This window comes from Mustela erminea, chromosome 16 (assembly GCF_009829155.1).
Source record: "Mustela erminea isolate mMusErm1 chromosome 16, mMusErm1.Pri, whole genome shotgun sequence".
NCBI classification, from domain to species: domain Eukaryota; kingdom Metazoa; phylum Chordata; class Mammalia; order Carnivora; family Mustelidae; genus Mustela; species Mustela erminea.
This window is the reverse complement of record NC_045629.1, coordinates 69028245-69049728: the sequence shown is the minus strand read 5'-3', so window position 1 is coordinate 69049728 and position 21484 is coordinate 69028245. Positions and strand designations below refer to the sequence as shown.

At 42.0% G+C, this 21484-nt stretch overlaps 1 protein-coding gene across 1 annotated transcript in view; it reads right to left on the bottom strand.

The window, feature by feature from the left end:
• Positions 1 to 21484, bottom strand: part of FER1L6 (fer-1 like family member 6) — a 119665-nt gene that overhangs the window by 62358 nt on the left and 35823 nt on the right. The window contains exons 14-18 of the mRNA XM_032316696.1: positions 17621 to 17741; positions 15299 to 15399; positions 11723 to 11813; positions 7701 to 7820; positions 5116 to 5268 (exon numbers count right to left, since the gene is read on the bottom strand). Of these exons, the coding sequence (XP_032172587.1) occupies positions 5116 to 5268; positions 7701 to 7820; positions 11723 to 11813; positions 15299 to 15399; positions 17621 to 17741 (586 nt within the window). The remainder of the gene's footprint in view (positions 1 to 5115; positions 5269 to 7700; positions 7821 to 11722; positions 11814 to 15298; positions 15400 to 17620; positions 17742 to 21484) is intronic.

Genomic DNA, 21484 nt, shown 5'->3' with positions numbered 1-21484 from the left:
CTCAGACACCTGGAATTCCAACCACAGCTTCTACCTCTTTGCTTCATTCAGAAGGATTCAAGCGCTTCTTCCATAGTTCAGGTCTCTGTGCGCTTGAAGGGACCCACCTGCGCTACTGTGTCCTTCCTTCCTGGCTAAGCATCTCTAGTCCCTTCATCCCTTCTTCATGTAGCATGCTTTCAAATTCCCTTTCCACCCTGCATTCTCTTCTTTGATTTTTTTGTTTGGTTTTGTTTACAGATTTTATTTATTTATTTGAGAGAGAGAGAGAGAGAAAGAGAATGTGTGTGTGTACTAGCAGGGGGAGCTTCAGGGCAGAGGGAGAAGCAGGCTCCCTGCTGAGCAGGGACACCCCCCCCTCATGTGGGTGGGGGTCTCAATCCCAGGACCCCAGGATCATGACCTGAGCCAAAGGCAGACGATTAACTGACTGAGCCACCTAGGCGCCCCCCCCCACTCTCTCCCTTAAATGTACTCAGATTTGGATTTCTATTCATGTTTGTTTGAATCTGTGTGTTTACGTGTGTCTTCGTGTAAGTGGTATGAGTGTGTGCATATACCGATGCCTGTGTTTTCAAGATATGCAGGCTATAGCTCAAGGCAGTGTGGCTTCTTTATTTCTTAGTCACCAGGATTAGGGGATTCCTTCCCCCAACTGAGGAGTCCCAAACCCCAGACTTGGCTGTGTTCAGGATTGCTGGCAAGACTTTCATTCTGAGAGTAACTACCTCTCCAGAATTTGTTGACTCAGCTAAGTGTCTCTTAGTGTTTCTACGGATTTCCTATCAGTATTTCCCCCTTCCTTCCACACCACTTCTTTTCCAGAGAGAATCACAAAATCCTACATGAGAGGCTACAGCTTGATCTGACAGTTTCCAAGGCACCTGTGGAGAGCACCTGAGTCCAAAATTGAGCACAGTTGTTTACCTTTCTATCTTTACCCTGTGGGTCCCCTAAATGGATTTTCAGCAGCTCAATTCAGCAACCGCCTGAAGTGCCATTAAGCCCTACTGAGACGGTGGGGTCAGGAGGGAATCACAATGACCGAGACACACTTCCCGGCCCTCCTGCATTAGTTCACATCTAGACAAGGATGTTGCCTTTTATTCATTTACTCAAGGGTAAGGTCAAGGGTAAGAGAAAAGGCTAAGGGAGCAGAGAAGTAGGAGCAGGTGTTTTCATCTTTTCTTTGTGAGTCAGCTATTTGGCTGGGCTTTGATGGGTACTTCCAGAGTTGGACCAGTAGAGAAGGCATCCCAGGAAGAGGGAAGGCTTGAACAGAGAGACACAGGGGAGGGAACTAACAGTGGAGCGGAGGCTCAGTGCTGACTCTGCGCCAGGAGGGGATTTGCTAAAAGCTTTCAAAGAAGAAAGAGAATGACTCAGACAAGGATGAGGGACCCTGCTCATTGTGTGGGCAAGAGACGGTAATTCATACAAACTGAAGTTGGTCAGCGGGTACTTAGAAAGACAGGGTGTGCTCGCCTTGTAGAGGTTTCAGTCTGTGGCAAGACCCAGTCGCCACTTTGTGCTGATCCTAGGGAAGCTGGATTCAAAGTTGGGGTCCTGAGAAGTGATGGGACTCAGGAGATGGGATTCAGATGGAGGTGAGTTGGAGCAGGGGGACTTCCTGGGAGGAAAGGGAGGAAAGGAAGGTGGAGAGCCACCCTCCCACTGGGCTCTGAGTATGTCCAGTTCCTTGCACACATAGTTTCCTTTTGGTCATGAATGTCCTTTCCTGCCCTATGGCCACTGGGGGTACAGTGGGGATGAGACTGAAGTGGGATGGCTCTCTTCTTTCGGTGGGTGGATCAGGCTGAGCTCAGCAAATTTTGTTCCAAAGAGTCCATCCTGTTCACTAAAACATTATAGTATATTTAAAGTAGAAAACAAGAAAGATCATGGAACCAGAAACCATGATTTACTATTACAATTTACTATTTATTTGGCCATGTGACTTCAGATGAGGCAATTTGATTTCCCCTAGGTTAATATTCCCCAAACTGGGCCCCTTGTGAAAGGAGTCTCCTAACATCCGTAAATAACTATTCTAGATGGATAACATTGGCAAGCATGGGTTGTAAAGGTTAGAGATGTTTTCTGACTGCAGAACTTCTGGGAACCCTTCACTGGCTAAGGGGTACTGTGAGACCCTGGGGGGGGGGGGGGCACCTGCAACCTTTCAGGCGGGTTTAAACATGGAAGCTCATGGGGCCACCCAAAGGCCAGCTGTCCCACAGCATAAACTTGGAGGAATCTCCAGCCTGGAGATTTTGGAGGGTTGCACTCTCTGCTCTGTCTTGCTGCATTTTTAATTCTCAGCTAAGAAACCAGAGTGAGTAGTAGGTGGGTGCACATTTTGCCTCCCTGGGGCTGCTCTTGCTTTTTTCAGACTCACCAAGAGAAGGACATAACGAGAGGTGGAGAGAGGGAAGAAAAAGCAAGGGTGATGATCAAAACTGGACTGAAAATAGTTTTGCTGAATCATCTCACCAAGATGGTTCATCAAGTCAGAGCAATTGAATTCAACAAAATTTAAAAAGCTATCACCCAAAGTAATCCCGGTGGCAAAAGGAAAATACAGACAGACGTAAGCCGAGGCTAGGGTTGGAGGGCCTCAATTCTCAGTTATGTCTGTCCTCAGGCTTCCTGTGACTGCTGTTCTTTGTTCTAATTTTAAATAAAGTCAGCATACTTCCAAATACTTAGGAAGAAGGAACTTTACACTGATTTTCTAGTATTTTTAGCATGGAGCCTTCTCAAACGGTTTGCTATTTTTAAGACAAATGTTGCTTGTAACCCCAGAATTCCTTGGATGAAGAAAGTTGAAGAGAAACCTTAACATTTGTGGTAAATAGCTACAGGGAACTTTTTTTTTTTTTTTTTTCAGTTACAGCTTCACAGGGATCAGTTTAAGATTCACATTACACACTTGATAGAAAACAACACACAGAGCCGCAAATACTTCACTGGATACAAAGGGGCACACAGTTCCAGAAACCGACTCTAGATATCAGATGGTCATTTGTTTGAATGCCAACATTTATTGAGGGGTTAATCTGGATGATGTTCACTCTGCCTGCTTTATGGGCAATTACACACCTTACCCTCAGCACCGTCTCCATTTGCTGGAGGAAGAATAGGAAACACAGAGATGTTAAGTAACTTGCCCAAGGTCACACAGCTTGTAAATATTAAACCCAGAATTCTGGAATAGGTTAAACTGCGCTCCCCTTAAATTCATACATGGAAGTCCTAACCCCCAGTACCTTAGAATGTGACCTTGTTTGGAAATAGGGTCATGGCAGATACAGTTGACATGAAGTCAAACTAGAGTATGGTTCTATTTTTTTTCCTAAGATTTCATTTTTTTTTAAATTTAATTTCTTTTCAGTGTAACAGAATTCATTGTTTATGTACCACACCCAGTGCTCCATGCAATCCGTGCCCTCCATAATACCCACCACCAGGCTTCCCCAACCTCCTACCCCCCACCCCTTCAAAACCCTCAGATTGTTTTTCAGAGTCCATAGTCTTTCATGGTTCATCTCCCCCTCCAATTTCCCTCAACTCCCTTCTCACTTATTTGTGGAGCATAAGAAATAACATGGACATGGGGAGATGGAGAGGAGAATGGAGTTCTTACAAAAAGGACTTCATGTGAAGAGACACACCCTAGGGAGAACACAGTGTAGAGTTTGGAGTTATGATCCCATAAGGCAAGGAACTACCAGAAGCTAGAACAGGTGCTTCCCTAGAACTTCCAGAGGGAGAATGGCTCTGCCCATACCTGAACGTCAGAATTGTAAGATAATACATTTCTGTTATTTAAGGCACTTGCTGGTCCTTTGTTACAGCAGCCCTGATAAACCAACACAAATTTCCACCTGGATTCACTTCATTTCAAAGCCCAAGCATTAAATCATTATCCCCTAATGCCTCTTCTGTCTGCCACATTTAACAATCACATCTAAGGTAGACTCTAATATTTGGATGGCACTTGGGGACTATCTAATCTAGCTGCCCACTGACATGTTTATATCAAGGGGACAGAGAACAAATATGGACCTCTATAGAGGGCGCATCTCCTTGTCACAGCTATCACCAGGCTTGGTTCTGTCCTCTGGAAACACACACACATACTCAATTATCATCCATGTGCTTGCCCTACAGACACTTAAAAGCTCTATCGTGTTGTCAAGTCTTGTCAGTTAAGCATTATCTCTTCACCCATTCTTCGTATGGCATGGTTAGTGAGCCTCTTCACACTGTCTCTGAGGCAGTAGAACGTAATTATGTTATAGCAAGAAATCAGAACTACAATTGCCAGGAAACTCAATGATGAGTTGGGAAGAGTTAATCAGTCAAATTACACATTCTTGTCAGTCACTAGTGAGTGGTGAGCCTCCTCTGGACCATTCCTCCTCCAGATTTGCCTGAGTCTACTTCCGAGATATAAATTTGTAGTAGAAGTAAAATACCCAGGGTCTCTAAGAAAGGCTCAGAGTTTGATTTAGAGTCAGCAGCAGCAACCTCCTGGAGATTGTTTCTATGGTTGTCCATTCATGAGGCATCAAGGGAGGCATCTGGTGACCTGTCTTCATGAAGGGTGCATGGACCCAAGAGGAGATTTCACAGTTGAAGCCCCACGAGGAATCCCAAGCTACCAGTTCTGTGAAATACAAACCTTTTCTCCTGTAATTTATTTTTAAAATACAGATGAATTCATATGAAAAGATGCCTTGGACAAATTACACAAGAGAAAAGGTAGAGAGAAAACTAATAGAAAAATGTTTGTTTCTCCTAGTAATCAAAGAAATAAAAATTAAAGCAATCTTAAGGTACACCACCTAGATTTAAAAAAAAAAAAAGAAAGAAGACCTTTATATGAGCCTGTTGACATATTAATTGGAAAACTGAAAAATATTCAGTCTTAGGATGGTCTACCAAATCACAGTTAGAATCAAAAGGGGGCCAGGTGTTTCAGTGGTCTGTCCTCAGATCTTTGAAAGTTTGGGGGGAAGAGTCAGAGATATGGACACACACTAGGAATGCTGAGAGACTCAGGAAAAACAGAGATTTCTTGCATTTGAGTCAAAAATAGTACAGACTTACTTTGAGGAAATGAGTTTTGATCTTCCCACAGTGTTTGCCCATCTGCTCCCTGTTGGGGGAATAGAGCAGGTCTTTGGAGGGGATGCGGGCATATGCCACTTTCTTGTTGTTGCTAAGCATCCAGATGAAGACATCGGGGATGGTGTGCTGTGGCTGTGGGAACAGAGGGGAATGGGTTTGATGGGTGGGTGCTTAACAGGTACCCTTCCAGTGTTCTCCTATCCTGAAAGAGTCCCCCTCTGTAAAACACATTCTGTGACTTAAACCATCTAGTCACTTAAACATCTACGAAAGTAAGCAAGTATAACTTCTTAGAGAAAAACTATGTCATGACACAAGTACATGTAAACTCCATACCCCAACTGTGCTATGGTCCTTTAAGTATACCCAAGTTGGACCCACGATGTGGCATCTCTAGTGGCCTACTTATCTCCCATCTATGGAACAAAATATCTTCCCCTTTGGTTTTGCTTTTTTGTAATCACGTAATGATTCATCCTCAATCATTGGTCCTCTTTTTTTTTATTTTATTTTTTTTCACTTATTTATTTTCAGCATAACAGTATCATTATTTTTTCACCACACCCAGTGCTCCATGCAATCCGTGCCCTCTATAATACCCACCACCCGGTAACCCGACCTCCCACCCCCCCCACCCCACTCCCCCCCCCCCCACCCCCGCCACTTCAAACCCCTCAGATTGTTTTTCAATCATTGGTCCTCTTAAAAGTCAGGTAACATTCCAGAATATTCAAATGAAAAAGAAAAAAAAAATCCATGCATGTCTTTGAATGTCTTTCTATTTACTTATCAGGAAGGAAAAACAATTCTACAAGGAAATTTTGACCTATAATATGGTTGCTAAGTATCTCACTTCCATTTTAGGTGGTTATTCAGGAGAAACTCGACTAAATAGCACATAAAATTCTACTTTAAAATTGACCTAATCAAGACAGGAATTGCAGAATTCCCTGCCAAGAGGCCCATTATGTTATGAGTGTTTAAAATGCACATTTCTGAGCCAGCATAGTTACCAAATCAAAAGGGAGGTACATTGTTATAGACTATGTTTTGGTTTTCTTGGGCTCAAAGCAGGTGCTCTGTCTTTCTAACCCTATAATCCTCTGGTGTCATTTGTTCCCAAAGAGGGTATCCCTTCTCTCCAGGTATGGAAATAGACACATCAACAAAGAGGTTTTCCTAGTCAGAAGGTGAGTAAGTCACAGACCTAAAGTCCTGATGCTTGGTTTGAAACTTCTGGGTGCTTAATAAAATTCCTGTATCTACTAACATAACTTCCTCTCTCACTGCTTATTTTGTCCTCAGGGAATGAAAGCTTTGCAACAAGAAATAAAACTTTTGAGATTGACAGAAGCAGTATATCTGTACTTTTCCTTGAAATCTTCCCACACAAAATCTGGTATCTGACCAAAGCAAATATGAGGACCTTTTTAGATCATTCTAGAAGTCACAAAAGGTACTAATTACAACTAACTTTAAAATGAGATGCTGCATCACCAGGGATGCAGCATCTCATTTTAAAGGGGCTTAAATGGGTAGGAGAAGAATAAATGAAACAAGATGGGATTGGGAGGGAGACAAACCATAAGTGACTCTTAATCTCACAAAACAAACTGAGGGTTGCTGGGGGGAGGGGGTTTGGGAGAAGGGGGTGGGGTTATGGACATTGGGGAGGGTATGTGCTTTGGTGAGTGCTGTGAAGTGTGTAAACCTGGTGATTCACAGACCTGTACCCCTGGGGATAAAAATATATGTTTATAAAAAATAAAAAATTTAAAAAAAAAAAAAAAAGAATATGGTCAAACCACTAAGGTTAAAAAAAAAAAAAATGAGATGCTGTTTTGACTTTTGCTGGAGATGAGTTTAAATTCTCTTAGAGTTGAAATCTTATCAAAGTTCCCATACTTATTTTGAATTTTCTTGATTCCATTAAGGAACATGTTTTTTTTTGTTGTTGTTGTTTTTTTTTAATTAATTTTTTATTTTTTATAAACATATATTTTTATCCCCAGGGGTACAGGTCTGTGAATCACCAGGTTTACACACTTCACAGCATTCACCAAAGCACATACCCTCCCCAATGTCCATAATCCCACCCCCTTCTCCCAACCCCCCTCCCCCCAGCAACCCTCAGTTTGTTTTGTGAGATTGAGAGTCACTTATGGTTTGTCTCCCTCGCAATCCCATCTTGTTTCAATTATTCTTCTCCTACCCACTTAAGCCCCCATGTTGCATCACCACTTCCTCATATCAGGGAGATCATATGATAGTTGTCTTTCTCTGCTTGACTTATTTCGCTAAGCATGATACGCTCTAGTTCCATCCATGTTGTTTTTTATTTCTGCTGAATACTCAGGCTTCATTTAAAAATCAATAAAGCTATAAATTTTTGGCTTAATTTAAGACTCTCCATTCTCATCCCTAAACTAATCATGCCTGCTCAGCTCAGCAGTGCTTGGGAGAAAGTACTGGTCTCCCTCTTCACCCTCATCAAATATTCAAACCTCACTAGGAATACAGTTGATCTAATCTCCCAAGGGAAGTTTGCCTTTAGAGTTGATTACCTCATCGACAAGAAAGCGGAGTTTTTCCACCAAGTTTTCTGCTTCATGGATCATTTCATCAAGAGATAACTTTTTCTTCTGTTGCTGAATGATCCCCTTGGCCTCCTTGGCCATTGCTTCCTGAAACAGGACAAGAATCAATGTAGATCTTTCTAGAAATTGGGACAAGTACTACCGGTTGCTGGAGGATCCTGAAGGTGCTTGTAAGTTCCACACTGAGCCACGCACAAGGCTAGTTCAGGGTCTGCCTGTGTGCATGCTGCCCGTTTAATAAAAATTTCATAGGCATGTGGAGGCAGTAAGTATCATCTCACCTTTGTTTGACAGATGAGAAGCCAAGGCCCAGAAAAGTCAGAGGTCTGTCAGGGTCCCAGAGTTCTGGCTCTCTCATACAAAAGTAACTAAAATACATTGAGTTCTTAGCCCGTGTCAGGCAAAGCTCTAGCTCTGGAATTAATCCTTGTTGTTCCTCACAGCAGCCTTCTAGGGTGGGCACCATAGCTGAGGAGGGAGAAGAATGCAGTACAGAGAGGCCAAGCCCAAGCAGAGCCCCAGCAGAGTCCAGAACCCACATCCTTCATCGCTGCTCTTACTACCTCTTTAGAGGTTTGGAGGAATGCTTCCAGATCAAACCGGCATTATTTGAGAAATGCAGAAAGGGAGCTCAAAGTGAACGTTTGGAACATCCAAAAATGTTTATTTGAATTCATTCATTCAGCCGCATTCTTGTGCTCAGGAAACCCTTAAACACTGCCCTGTGATTTCCGAGACACTGCATGAATGGGCCTGGTCTGCTCTCTGGTTCATCTCATTGTATCGCTTCATACACTGGCCCCGAGCACACAGGTCCTCAAGAGGGCCAAAAATATGCCATGCTCAGTCCATCCTCAAGACCAGTGGGGGGGGGGGGGGGGCTTTCCTCCTGCTCAGATGTCCTTCTTGGACTCTGCATGACTCGTTCCTTCTCAGGTCTCAGCTTAAATGTCACCACTGCCTCATGCACCCCCATGTTCTCCTGATCACTGCGGCCTTACAAAGTTTTCTTCATATTCATAACCTGTAATCATTTTTGTTTATTTGTTGTTTACATTTCTATCTTCTGTCTACTCCACTAAAATATAAACTTCCACTGGACAGGGACCTCCTCTGGCTAGTTCTTACTTCTTTTTTACTTATTCTCAGTGTCCTGCAGAGTTCCCGGCATATAGTAGGTGTTAAATAAATGTTTGTGGAATGAATAAGTCAGTCAATACATTCCTCAGGGGCAAGGACCAAGTACTTATAGCTCTATTGTGTTCCTAGCACCTAGCACAGGGCCTGCCATAGGAAGCCTCATGTTCGTGCTGACCAGGAGGACTGAATATCTGCTACGGACCAGGTACTGTCCTAGGAGCCAAGGCCTAGGACAGGGGAAGACACAGGCCTCCTTTCCCTGAGACTTTGACAATTTGGTGAGCTGAAAGCAATATATGTGCAAAACTTCAGGGAACCAGAAAGAGACAGAGCTAGGTTTTACAGATGACATGACATTTGAGCTGAGACTTAAACAACAAGCAGAATTCATCAGGTGATACCATATGTTTTCACTCATATGTGGAACATAAGGAATAATGCAGAGGACAATAGGAGTTGGGGGTGGAAACTGAATGAGAAGAAATCAGAAAGTGGGACAAACCATGAGACTCTTGACTCCAGGAACAAAACTGATGGTTGCGGAAAGGGAGGTGGGTGGGGGTTGGGATAATTGGCTGATGAGCATTAAAGAGGGCATGTGATATTATGAGCACTATGTGATATACTCAACTAATGAATCATTAAACATTATATCAAAAACTAATGATGTTGGGAAACAGTGTGGAGATTCCTCAAAAAATTAAAAATAGAGCTACCCTATGACCCTGCAATTGCACTACTGAGTATTTACCCCAAAGATACAGATGTACTAAAAAGATGGGCCATATGTACCCCAATGTTCATAGCCGCAAGGGCCACAATCGCCAAACTGTGGAAAGAGCCAAGATGCCCTTCAACGGATGAATGGAGAAGGAAGATGTGGTCCATATACACAATGGAGTATTATGCCTCCATCAGAAAGCATGAATACCCAACTTTTGTATCAATATGGATGGGACTGGAGGAGATTATGCTGAATGAAATAGGTCAAGCAGAGAAAGCCAATTATCATATGGTTTTACTTACTTGCAAAGCATAAGGAATAATACAGAAGATATTGGGAATTAGAGAGAAGAAGTGAGCTGGGGGAAATTGGAGGGGGAGATGAACCATGCGAGAACGTGGACTCTGAGAAACAAACTGAGGGTTTCGGAGGGGAGGAGGAGGGGGAGATGGGTAAGCCTGGTGGTGGGTATTAAGGAGGGCACGTATTGCATGGAGCACTGGGTGTGGTGCATAAACAGTGAGTCTTGGAACACTGAAAAAATAAAATTAAATAAAAAAAAAAAACTACACCTTGGTACTATACCTTGGCTAATTGAATTTAAGAAATAAAATAAATAAAATCTTAAAAAAAGAAAGAAAAGGGAAAAAAAAAAAGAAGAAAAAGGACAGTCCAGACAGAGGAACCAATTTCAGATGGAGGGTATGAAGGTTTGACAAATGCCAGTGATTTCTGGAGCAATGGTGATCTAATCAGGTTTGTATTTTAGAAAGACCATTCTGGTTGTGGTATGGAAGATGGGTTGAAGAAAGCCTACTGCAATAGACTGGGCCTAGTGGGTGCTAAGAAAGTCAGTTTAGGCTGCGATTCTGGGGATGAAGAAGTGGAGCACATTCCAGAGTCTTTAAGGGGAGGAATCAATAGGGCCTACAGACGAAGTGATTGTTGAGGGTTAGGGATAAGGATTCAAAGTTGAGTGCAGGCATCTGGTTGGAGCAACAAGCGTGGTTGGTGGTGCTAATACAGGATGGGGACAAGGTTTAGTGGGTTTAAATGGGTTTAATAGGATGGGTTTAAGAGTTGGAGGTGTTGTGAGACAAGCAGATGACATGTCCACTGGGAAGGTGGAAACAGAGACCCGGAGATGAGGTGGGAGAGGTGAGCCACTACAAGAGATCAAACTTGTGCACTTGTGGTCAGGCCAAGGACTATTGGATGCTAAGAAGAAAACAGAGCTCTGTGGGCAATATGTGTAGTGGACAGACACTGCAGAGACAGGGAAGAGCTGTCAGAGGTGCTCAGGAAGAAATGGGGTAGGATGAAGATCTTCTATAGAGTAAAAATCTGCCCTCCCTTGGAGTCCAGAGGAGGAGTACACGAACCTTTCATTCTGGAAAGAAAGGTAAACCAGTTTACCTTGGGTTTTAAGTGTCTGGACTACGATTAATTAGCTATGACCTTTAAAAAATCATTTAATCTCTCTGGGACCCACTCACAATTTATAAATGTCCCTGACCATCAAATACTGAGTAATTTTTCTTTGCAGAATTATCATGGCCTGATTCAAAATGTCCCTCAGTGCCACTGCTGAACTAAATTTTCGAGGTGAGATAATCCGGGGTCTGAGTTGGTCTGGAATTTCTCAGCCATCACTCATGTGACAGGGACTGAGTACCTATGAGACATGTACTGTTACAGACACAGCACTCCTGCCATGTTGTCAAGAATGCTTACAACTCCTCACACAATTCTTAATGGAAGGAAACTGAAGCAGGGAGAAGAGTTATATTTTTGGTTTTTCAGTTTGTGAGGCAAAAGGTCAAGTCAAAGAGCCTATAGCCTTTGACAAAATACAGACGTCAAGAAAATAGGCAAGGGAGAAATCCATCAGAATATGTTGTAGGACTGGTAGGCTTCTAAATCATTCTTATAAATGGTCAGAAAATGCTAGCTCCTTTCCAACTCGTGCACATATTCCCTTCTCATTCGTTCTTCTACATCACAAAAATGTATAACCTTTAGAACCGTATCCTCATCTGGTCTATGACCTCTGCCTCATCTGTGAGGTTTATTTTTAAAGCACATGTTTTAATTCTGTTCAAAGTATAAATAGATTTTCACATACCAGCTCCTGCCAGCAGAGCGTAAGTCGTTTTTTATCTAAAGTGGTCTGGTTCAACATCTTGGGTTTCTTCTCTGCTTCAGAGATAAAGGCACTATAGAAGAAGAAAAACAATTCTGAAACCTACTTAGTGAAAATCCATTTATGCAATTCCAGAGATTTACAGAAATGCTTTCTGCAACACAATGGGAAAGTTGATGAAGCCACAGACCAAAGATTTCTCACTTAGAATTAAGCAATGTTGCGCTAACTTTTCTAAGAGACAAAGTGAGGCCTGGAAATGATACCCAGACCCCACATTAATTTGGGGGAATAAGTGCTTGTTTTCCTATTTTCTTTTATACATATATATGATGATTGCTATCCAAGGTCATAACAAACACAAAATAATGCAGTTTTCCATCATCTTACACATTTAACACACACCAAGAGTTTCACAAAAAGTTGCATGTAAAGACTATTTTAGACTCAATACTGGAATATATCCTCACATGTTAAAAACTATACGAAAGACTAAGTGGTAACATTTTAAGGGATGATGTTAAAAATGTGCTCAATAAGAAAACGGTAGAGGTTATAAATGCAGTTGAAGAGAAATACAATGGCTTTAAAACTTGGGGAAGTAAGATACTGCCCTCATTAGAGATAACAAATGCAAATTAAAATCAATACCATTTTCACCTATTAAAAATTGGATAATGTTCGAAGTTGGTGGAGGAAATAGTCACTCTTCTCTAATAATGTTTAAGAGACAATCTGATAGCACTTGTCAAAATTTAAATGTCTGTATAATTTGTATAATTTGATCCAAAAATTAAACTAGAATCCTGTCTTTCAAATATAACTAAAAATTCTTGCAGAAAAATGTTCACACAGTGATTCTTATCCTAGCATTGTTTATAGTAGGAAAATAAGTAGAAACAACTAATATATCAGGGACCAGTTAAATATGTGATACATTGAGGACTATTGTGTACTACTGTAGAAAGATGCCAGTGATAGGTTGTAGAGAGGAAAAGCAACCTGCTGAGCAAAGTGTGTAACATTTCTGAAAAAAATAGTGTTTTTAGGAATGTGTAGGTTTGCAAACACACGGGAAAAAAATCCAGGAGGACAAATCACACTTGTATCTGGAGAGTGGGCTTGGAGAGAGAATTGAGAACACTTTTTTGTTATACATTTCTACACTTTTTTTTTTTTTTTGGTAAGACGAGCACATAACACTGTGATTTAGAAAATCAAGGAGAAACAAAAGGAAACACGGAAATAGAAAGGGAGGTCTAAGTTAATACACCTCCTGTGAGGGGGCTGACCTCAATGCACCTAGAAACCTCACCAGAAATTCTCTGTGGATATAGTAGTCAAGTTACATTTTCTCTTAATTTTTAAAAAGAATAAAAAAGATTCTGCTTTGAGGAAGGCAACTTGTTGTCACATATTTATCTTTCTGAGAGCCACATAGACAATCCATTGCAGTCCCAGGATGGACTAGCTCAAGGGGACATGGTAGACACTTCTGAGTTCTCTCTCCCTTTCTCACAGGATGAAAAATCAGTGCTTTCCTCATCAGAATCAGAGTAAATGACCATGGTTCCTGTTCCTGTTCATTCTTCATCTTTCAAACCCAGCCTGCTGTGGCCTATGGACAGCCTCCTCACCTTCACATGACAAGTGGCCTGTCTCTTCTCGGCAGGGTGGGGTGGGGGGAAGGAGGACCTTGAGGTTCAGCTGCTTAACCATGAATGTGTGCCGGGGGCGGGGGGCGGGCAGAAGTCCACCTTGACCTAAGGTCCACGCTGTTTTCTCAAATCCAAGTTTACCAAATATAAAACTAACATTCTGAGCTCTGACCATCTTAAATATGTTTTTAGTTGGTTGTAACTTGAAGAGAAAGGGGAATGATTATCACCCCAAGTAACCTCCAATATAGAAAATTATTGAGCTATAATTTGCCCACAAAAATATTTTTATTTCTAAAAATATGAGATCATGGAGCTTTTCAAAGATGCTTAAAGAGAATTCCAGGTGGCAGTTAGCTCACAGCAGGAGTAGCACCAAAACATACTGCTTCTATAATGAAAAATGAAAAAGAAAGACAGATAGAAATAAATATATATATATTTTTATTTGCTTCCCTTTTTTAATGTAAAAATGTGGGGTAACCGAGAGATTAGGAAAGAGAGCTTACAAAGCAGAACATCAGAATCTAACAACTTAGCCACCCCCTATCTACTAAGTTTTGCCTTCCATCAAATAAATCTCTGCCCTTTCTACATTGCTTCCATTATTACAAATTCTCTTTTCTGTTCAAGTCTGGAGCCAATTAAATTCAAGTGTTAGCCCAGGTTGCTTCCTTATGTGATAGGCAGCCCCTACGATGGCCCCCAGTAATCTTCTTCTCCTGTTTCTTCTTGCCAAGGAGCAATTCCCTCCCTTTGAATGAGCATTGGACCTAGGGACTTGCTCATAGTAGAGTATGTCAAGAGTGATGGGATACCACTTCCAAGATGAGATTAAGTAGACCATGACCTCCATTTTGCTGGCATGTTCTCTATGACTCTTCTAGCTTGGTCACTCTGATGAAGTCAGCCACCATGTCATGAGAGGTAGCCCACATGGTAAGGAATTGAGTCTGGCTTCCAACCAAGAGCCAGCAAGGAACTGAAAGTCCTCAATCCAATAGCCCATGAAGAACTGAGTTCCACAAATAACCACGTGAGTGGTCTTGGCCATGAATCCTGCCCACTGAAGCCTCAAGATAACTGCAGCCTCCCTCAATGCCTTGACCATTGTGTCTGAGGGCTCTTGGCAAAGGATCTGGCCAAGCCACACCTGGACTTCTGACCCATACAAACTGAGATCATCAAAACTCTAGCAACTAAATTGGAGAATCATTTGTTACTCCATAATAAGCAACTAATATACTCTATTTTTAAATATTTTATTATATTGTTTGCCACCTGGAATCAGAGACCTTAAATGGTGCTTATTATGTTATATAAAAAAAACTCTACTTGGGGTGCCTCAGTGGCTCAGTGGGTTAAAGCCTCTGCCTTTGGCTCAGATCATGATCTCAGGGTCCTGGGATCAAGCACCACGTCGGGCTCTCTGCTCAGCAGGGAGCCTCCCTCCCCCCTCTCTCTGCCTGCCTTTCTGCCTACTTGTGATCTCTGTCAAATAAATAAATAAAATCTTTAAGAAAAAAAAACTCTACAAAATGGTATTTGATATGACTTATCCACCTAATTGTCAAATAGTTGCTGAGTAGCTACTAAATGCAAAGAAGCATGCTGGGCTCAATGTCACTAGCATTTTTCTTGTTTCATTTAAAAGTCTCTGCAGTGAGTCTTTCCTTTCTTCTCTTTTTCTTTTTTCCCTCTTTGCTTTATGCTCTAGTCAAGTGTCAGGAAGAAATAGCAAGCCCAGAAATGCCAGCTCAATTACTGAACAAAATAAAGATGGATAGAACACTATAAAATGCCCATCTAAATTCATGGAAAATCAACTATTTTCTAAGGTAATTAAAAGTTGATCTCATATAAGCTCAGCAACCCATATGCCAGCTGTCCCTCCCGGTACCTGCTTTGACTGATGAAGTCACTGAGCACCGCCTTCATTTTATCTTCTGATGCTTTCTCTGAAATCTTGATCAATTCTCTAACTTCTTCTATACTTTCTTCCTGGAAACAAACCACAGAGGTGGAGGGATGAGGGGCAGAAGGAAACACTGTAATGGAGACATTGATGATAATATCTCAGATATATTATTTTGCTATTTTGTGTTTTAGATATGAGGGAAGATTTCCCTCATTTTCTTGTGCCTGATCTGGGAAATGTCACTGTATTCTAATTTTGAACCTTGTTCTTCTTAACTGGAATTGGTCTAAATACAAGTCTTCCCTTACTTTACTCAAACTCATCGTTCCAAATGGAGAACCATTTATTTAGAGTTTACCCTGTGGGGAAATCTAATATCAGGACATACCTAACAAAGTAGAATAAATTTGATATAATTTTTAAAAACTCCAAAAGCAATGTTTAAGTCATTTGGTTATATGGGAATACAGCAGTACTGAATAATTCTAAATTTCAGGAGTTATTAATTCTTTTGATCATAGGGGTTTGGGCAGGGACGTGAGGTATTAGAGGGGAGGAGGATAGATTGCATATGACAATGGCCATAAACTTGTATATTTAATAATCATACTTTCCGTTTTAGGTCTAAATTCTAGTATTCCCTCCAGTGGCTTGGAGGGATACAGCACTTAAAAGGCAATATACATGTTATCACTGCTTTGCTAGAATTTACAAAAACTGCATTCGCTACTACCCATCAAAGTTTGATATCTGGAGACACATGTTTCCCTCTTTCCCCTTCACTATAAGAACAAGTAAATTGTGGACTGATTAAAAATTTAGGTATCGGGTCAATCTACCTCTGTTCAAAGCCAGGCTCTATCCTTAAGTGAACTAACCCCCTTGTGCCCAGTTTCCTGTAAAATCAGGTAATAAAAGTGCCCACCTAATGCACCATAGGGAGATGTGGACTTCTTCAAACACAGCTTAGTACTTAATAAACATTCAGTCATGTTAGCCGTGATATGCCAAGTACGGCAGGGATCCTGGCACTGAGAAAGGTAGAAATGAATGGTAAAGGCAGCTATGGTCTCTAGGAAAACATTCTTGTTTCGCCAAGCCTTTTAGAAATGAACTATCTCCTTGGCCTGAAGGAGAAGCAAAACCAGTCTTACAAAGCAAGTCTAAAGCTTCCACATAATGTGACACTAAACCAAGCATCCTCTACCACCTTCAGAATCTACCTCCCTGATGCCTGGGATCCCCAAAACCAGAGTGGAAACTTTGTTTCACACAACTAGAGACAGGATGATAAAGCAAATGAGAGAGAAAGAGAGAAATTTGTTCTTTCCTTAGCACAGGTTTTCATGGAAGGAGAGGGTCACCTGGTGAGGCATGGCGGCACAGAAAGTAGAAGGCACAAAGAGAAATACAAGAGCAGGCACAGAGATCAAAAAGCAGGCTCAGGAGCACAAAGAAGCAGAGGTCCCAGGGCTGCCTTCTTTCCAGGGCGTTGGGTGGAGCCAGCCAGCAGTCACTGAATATTGGCATGGTCATAAATACTTCCACACGTTCAATCCCTCAAATAACTCTTGGCCCCTTTCAGGTTCCAGGTCTTATGCCAGATGCCACTGAACAGTCGGAAATTGTTATCGAACAAATAAGCACACAAATCAATTCTAAAATACAGAGAGCTCTGAAGGTAAAGCACAGGGTATTATGAGAGAGGAGAACGGGCAGAGCCAGAAGACTTCTCTGAGAAGTAGTTGAAACTGACCTATGGAGGTTGACAGGTGACCCAGGAGAAGCATGGAGGGGAAAAAGCTCAGGATGAGGTAATGGCACGGAGGTGGCTATGAGGCATAAAGAAACATCATTACCTCAAGAAATTGAAAATCCAATGTGCTTGGAACAAAGGAGAAAACATGCAAAAGGCAGGACTTAAAAAGAGGTGGCAGGACTTCACCTATAAGCTCTCTATCATGTTAAGGACTTAGAGTTTTATATGAGTTGAAGCCAGGATCTATCAATTATGTGAGAAAGTTGTCAACTTCCTGCCCTTTGGAGATCAGGAAAACAGCCTGTCCCTAGGGACAGAATGTTAAGAAGCAGAGCAGGGTTTCTAATCCACGTAGTTCTATTTAAAGTCAAAATATATTCTCATTCCCTTGGTCCACAGGGTAGGAACTATGTGCCCTCCAGTGAAGCAGCTGCAACTTACTTGTATTTAAATTGAAGTCAAGACCCTCTCCTGGATGAATAAAAAGATCCTTTTTGCCTCCAGCTGCCCAGTGTTCAAATCCATTACCTTTGAGAGTCACCTACCAGCAGGTCCGCCATTTTCTCCAGCATGTTGGACCAGTGCAGCCTGAATGTCTGGTCTCCCCAAGAACTGATGAAATAAACACAGGGCTTCTTGGCCTCAAAAGGCAAATAGTTGTAATTCCTATGAGAACAAGTTAAGTCTGGGTGTTACTTGGCCATCAGTATTATTCACGCAATTTCAGCCACATATTTATGTTTTATACATTCTGAGTGGGGTAGGGAGGGCTGGTGACAAAACAATAAAACTATTAACTCTATTCTAATCAGGGACCCAGGAAAAATCAACAAGGAACATATATGTTGCAACAGTGGAGAGGTACTAACAGCTACAGTCATCAGGCCTAGGGCAAAGCCTAGAGCTGAGCACCAGAGGGCAGGGTTTATCAGGCAAGCTTTGTGCAAGGAGGAACTTCTCATTCCAGTTGAGAGAGGAGAGAAGGGAGAAAAACTAACATATTAACTTTTGTCTATAAGCTACACACTGTGTGAAACTCAACCAAGATAACAGGAGTGAATGAAATTGCTAGAGAACTTTAAGAGCTTAATGAGGATGAAGCATATGCCTATATCTAAACTACAGCACCCATACCACCATCCATCCAGGCATCCATGCTTCCATCCATCTATCCATCAATCCATCCATGCATCCAGGCATCCATGCATCCATCCATCCATCTGTCCATTCATCCGTCCATCTATCCATGCATGCATGCATTCTTCCATCCATCCATGCATCTATGCATGCATCCATCCATGTGTTCATCCATCTGCCCATCCATCCATCTATCCATCCATTCATCTATCCATCTGTCCATCCATCCATGCACACATCCAATATTTACTGCTGCCAGGCATTGGTGTCAATAATGGGACAAGAGGGTGAAGACATAGCTAGAAGGGGAGAAGTGGAGCCAAAGAAAATTTTTGAGGATGACGGTTGGATATGCTTAAATGTTGATGAGAAAAAGAGAGTTAACAAGGTAAGATTGAAGACAAAAAAGAAGAAACTAACTTGTCAGTTTTGGTCTCCAGGAAAGAAAGGGATGGGGTGAGGCAAGTAAGGTGGGAGAAGTGTGGCAAAAAGTTGAAGTTCCTGTCTAGTGATAGCTATAACATTGACCAAGTTTTCCCCAAATACCCTGTAATTTTTCCAGAAACAGCCAGGACCAAGAGAAGAGAAATGTAGAAGGAAGGCCAAGACAACATTCTTGGAATGGGCAGGGTGAGACATATAGCCCTATAAACATGGGCAGTGTTTGGAGTCATACACCTATAGAGGCAGAGAGAGGAGAGACCAAGGGAGAAAAAGCTTTGTTTCCATTCCAAAAAACTAAAGAGAACTTCAGCCTGAAAGAATGGATGGTTGTTCTTTTTAGTTCTCCAACGCAAATTTCTTCTGGAGATCATAAAATTAGCAAAGGTGTCCTATAGTCTGTTCTGCAGAAAATGAATCGGCAGGCACATTTAGAAAAGAAGCCAAATAAATTCTTGGCAGAGCCTGAGGTTGATATTATAACAGGAGAACAATAAATAAATAAATAAATAAGTTAGAATCAAACTACTCTTTCACTTCTTTTAAAATTATTGCACCAAGAATCCTACAAGATACATTCTCATCCAGTATTGTCCCTTGTTCCAAGGTTTCTATGGTTCAGATTATTTTGCACTAATGATGTTCAGCGCCTTTGTCTCTTGGATTCTCAGAGTCTTCCTAGTCTTACTGGTCGTGGGACTGGGATGCTGTGGGTCTCAGGCAAATTCAGTACAGATGGAGCATGGCAGATGGGAGGGCATCATGAAGGCACCATATTGCCAGTGGGAAGAGAGGGCTGCCAGTTTGAATGGCTGCCCTGACACAAGACCAGCCTTGTGACTTTGGGCAAGGGTAGCCTTAGAGTCCTGAGAATTAAATGATCATGGGATGTCCTGTGCTCTGATCTCATTCCTGAACTCCAGCTCAATACATAAATCATATGTGAGTGCATGCATTATAAAACTGGAAAGCCCAGAACAAATGCAAGGAGGTATTTTAATGAAGATAACACACAAATCAAGGGACTGTGTCTGTGCATGTGTGCATGCATGTACACATGTGTCTATTATAGACACAGGATCCTCCAATTCAGCTGCTGCCACTCCAGTTTGCCACTATGTGGACAGAGCCTCAATATAGTGACTGAGGAATATTTCTGAGAGACAGAAAGTCCAAGAAACATAGCATGATTCATTTGGGCCTCCTTAAGCCGGCTGGCCAGAACTAATACAAGATGGCCAAGTATAGTTTGAGACCTCTCATTTCTTCCCAAACTGTTTCCATACTAGATCTCCTGACACTTTCACCCATTGTCAACAATGGGCTAGTCCAACAAGGTGGGGAGGTTTTCACTGCTTTGTCCCAGTGAAAGGATGCACTGTGCCTCTGAGCAGTTTCAGAAAATTCTCCCTGAGTTGCAGATCCAGTCACAGGATCCATCATTGACCAACTCAGTTTTGAGACTAGACAGAAACGATCAAAGGACTGGGGAGTTTGGGTTCCTTGTTGGATGTGTGAAAAGGAGGTCAGACAACCAAATATGGCTGCCAGGAAAAAAAAAAATCCCAAGGTAGGTGGCCCATGCGAGGGAGAGGATTTAGAAATATAGGACACAGATAAGCAGATAAACAGCTAAGATTATTTTCACTTACTCCTTCATACTTTGTCCCAAATACTCTCTTTCCATTGCTTTAATCCCTTCCCATTCTTGAGGAGCAGAAACACAGGTGAATGTGACATGGTCTATGTCCTCAGGGTACTCACAGTCTCATAGGGAGACAAAAAGTAAAAGCATCTTAATGTAGTGTGAGTGGTGCTTGGTGGAGAAATCAGACTTGGGATTCAGGGAAGGGAATGTGGGCTTAGCCTTGAAGGGTAGTGGAAACCAACAGTTCTGAAAAGGGGGCTTGTTGCCTGGCACAGGGCAGAGCATTCTCAAAGGCCCAGAGGCAGCAAACAGCAGGACACATTTGGAGAACTAACAGAGACATTGCGTGGCTGCAATGGCAGCCATTGGGGAGTGACTGGAGATAATGGTAGAGAAATCAATGGGGATGGAAATAACAAGGTACAGCTTCAAAATAATCCTGAAAGCTACAGGCTGCCAATGTATGATGTCAGAGTAACTGGTTCTGACAGATAGTTTGGTGAATTTCTTGAAGATCCAAGACAGGTAGGAAGTTGCTAGACTAATCCAGGACAAACATGCCAATGGCCAGAATTAAAGAAATGACCATTTATATGAGAAATACTTGAGAATAAAAACTGACCAGACTGCATTGCTGACTGGACATGGGATGGAAGGGAACAGAGAACAACTGACAACTTTTTGATGAGGTTCATAGGACACAGAGAATGGTAGCACTTGTCCATGAGATGGAAAAGATAGGAGGAGGAGCAAAGTTGTCTGTGAAGACAATGAACCTGCTACAACTTTGGGACACCCAAGTGGGGGTGTTTGGGTTTGCTGCTCAGGGAAGAGGGCTGTCTGGGGAAAAGATTTTGGGAGGCCTTGTTATCCTGACAGTGCTCAGCAAGCCATGGATCCATGCCCAGAGAGAGTATCTAGATTGGGAAGAGCAGAGAAAGCAAAGAGCACCAGCAATGTTGTTCCAATCTCCTCACATACAAAAGGGGAGAACTATGTTCTCTTATGAGAACGCAATGAGAAGATAAAGCTTTACTCATGGCACAAGGCTCAGAACACAGAAGACTCTTGCTGGGTCTGACTTTCCCTTCTTGTAAATCACATGTTTGGTGCTCAATACCACTTTCTTACAACAGAATTCTAGAATTTTACTTCTTTTTTCCTGTTGAAAGTTTATGTGAGT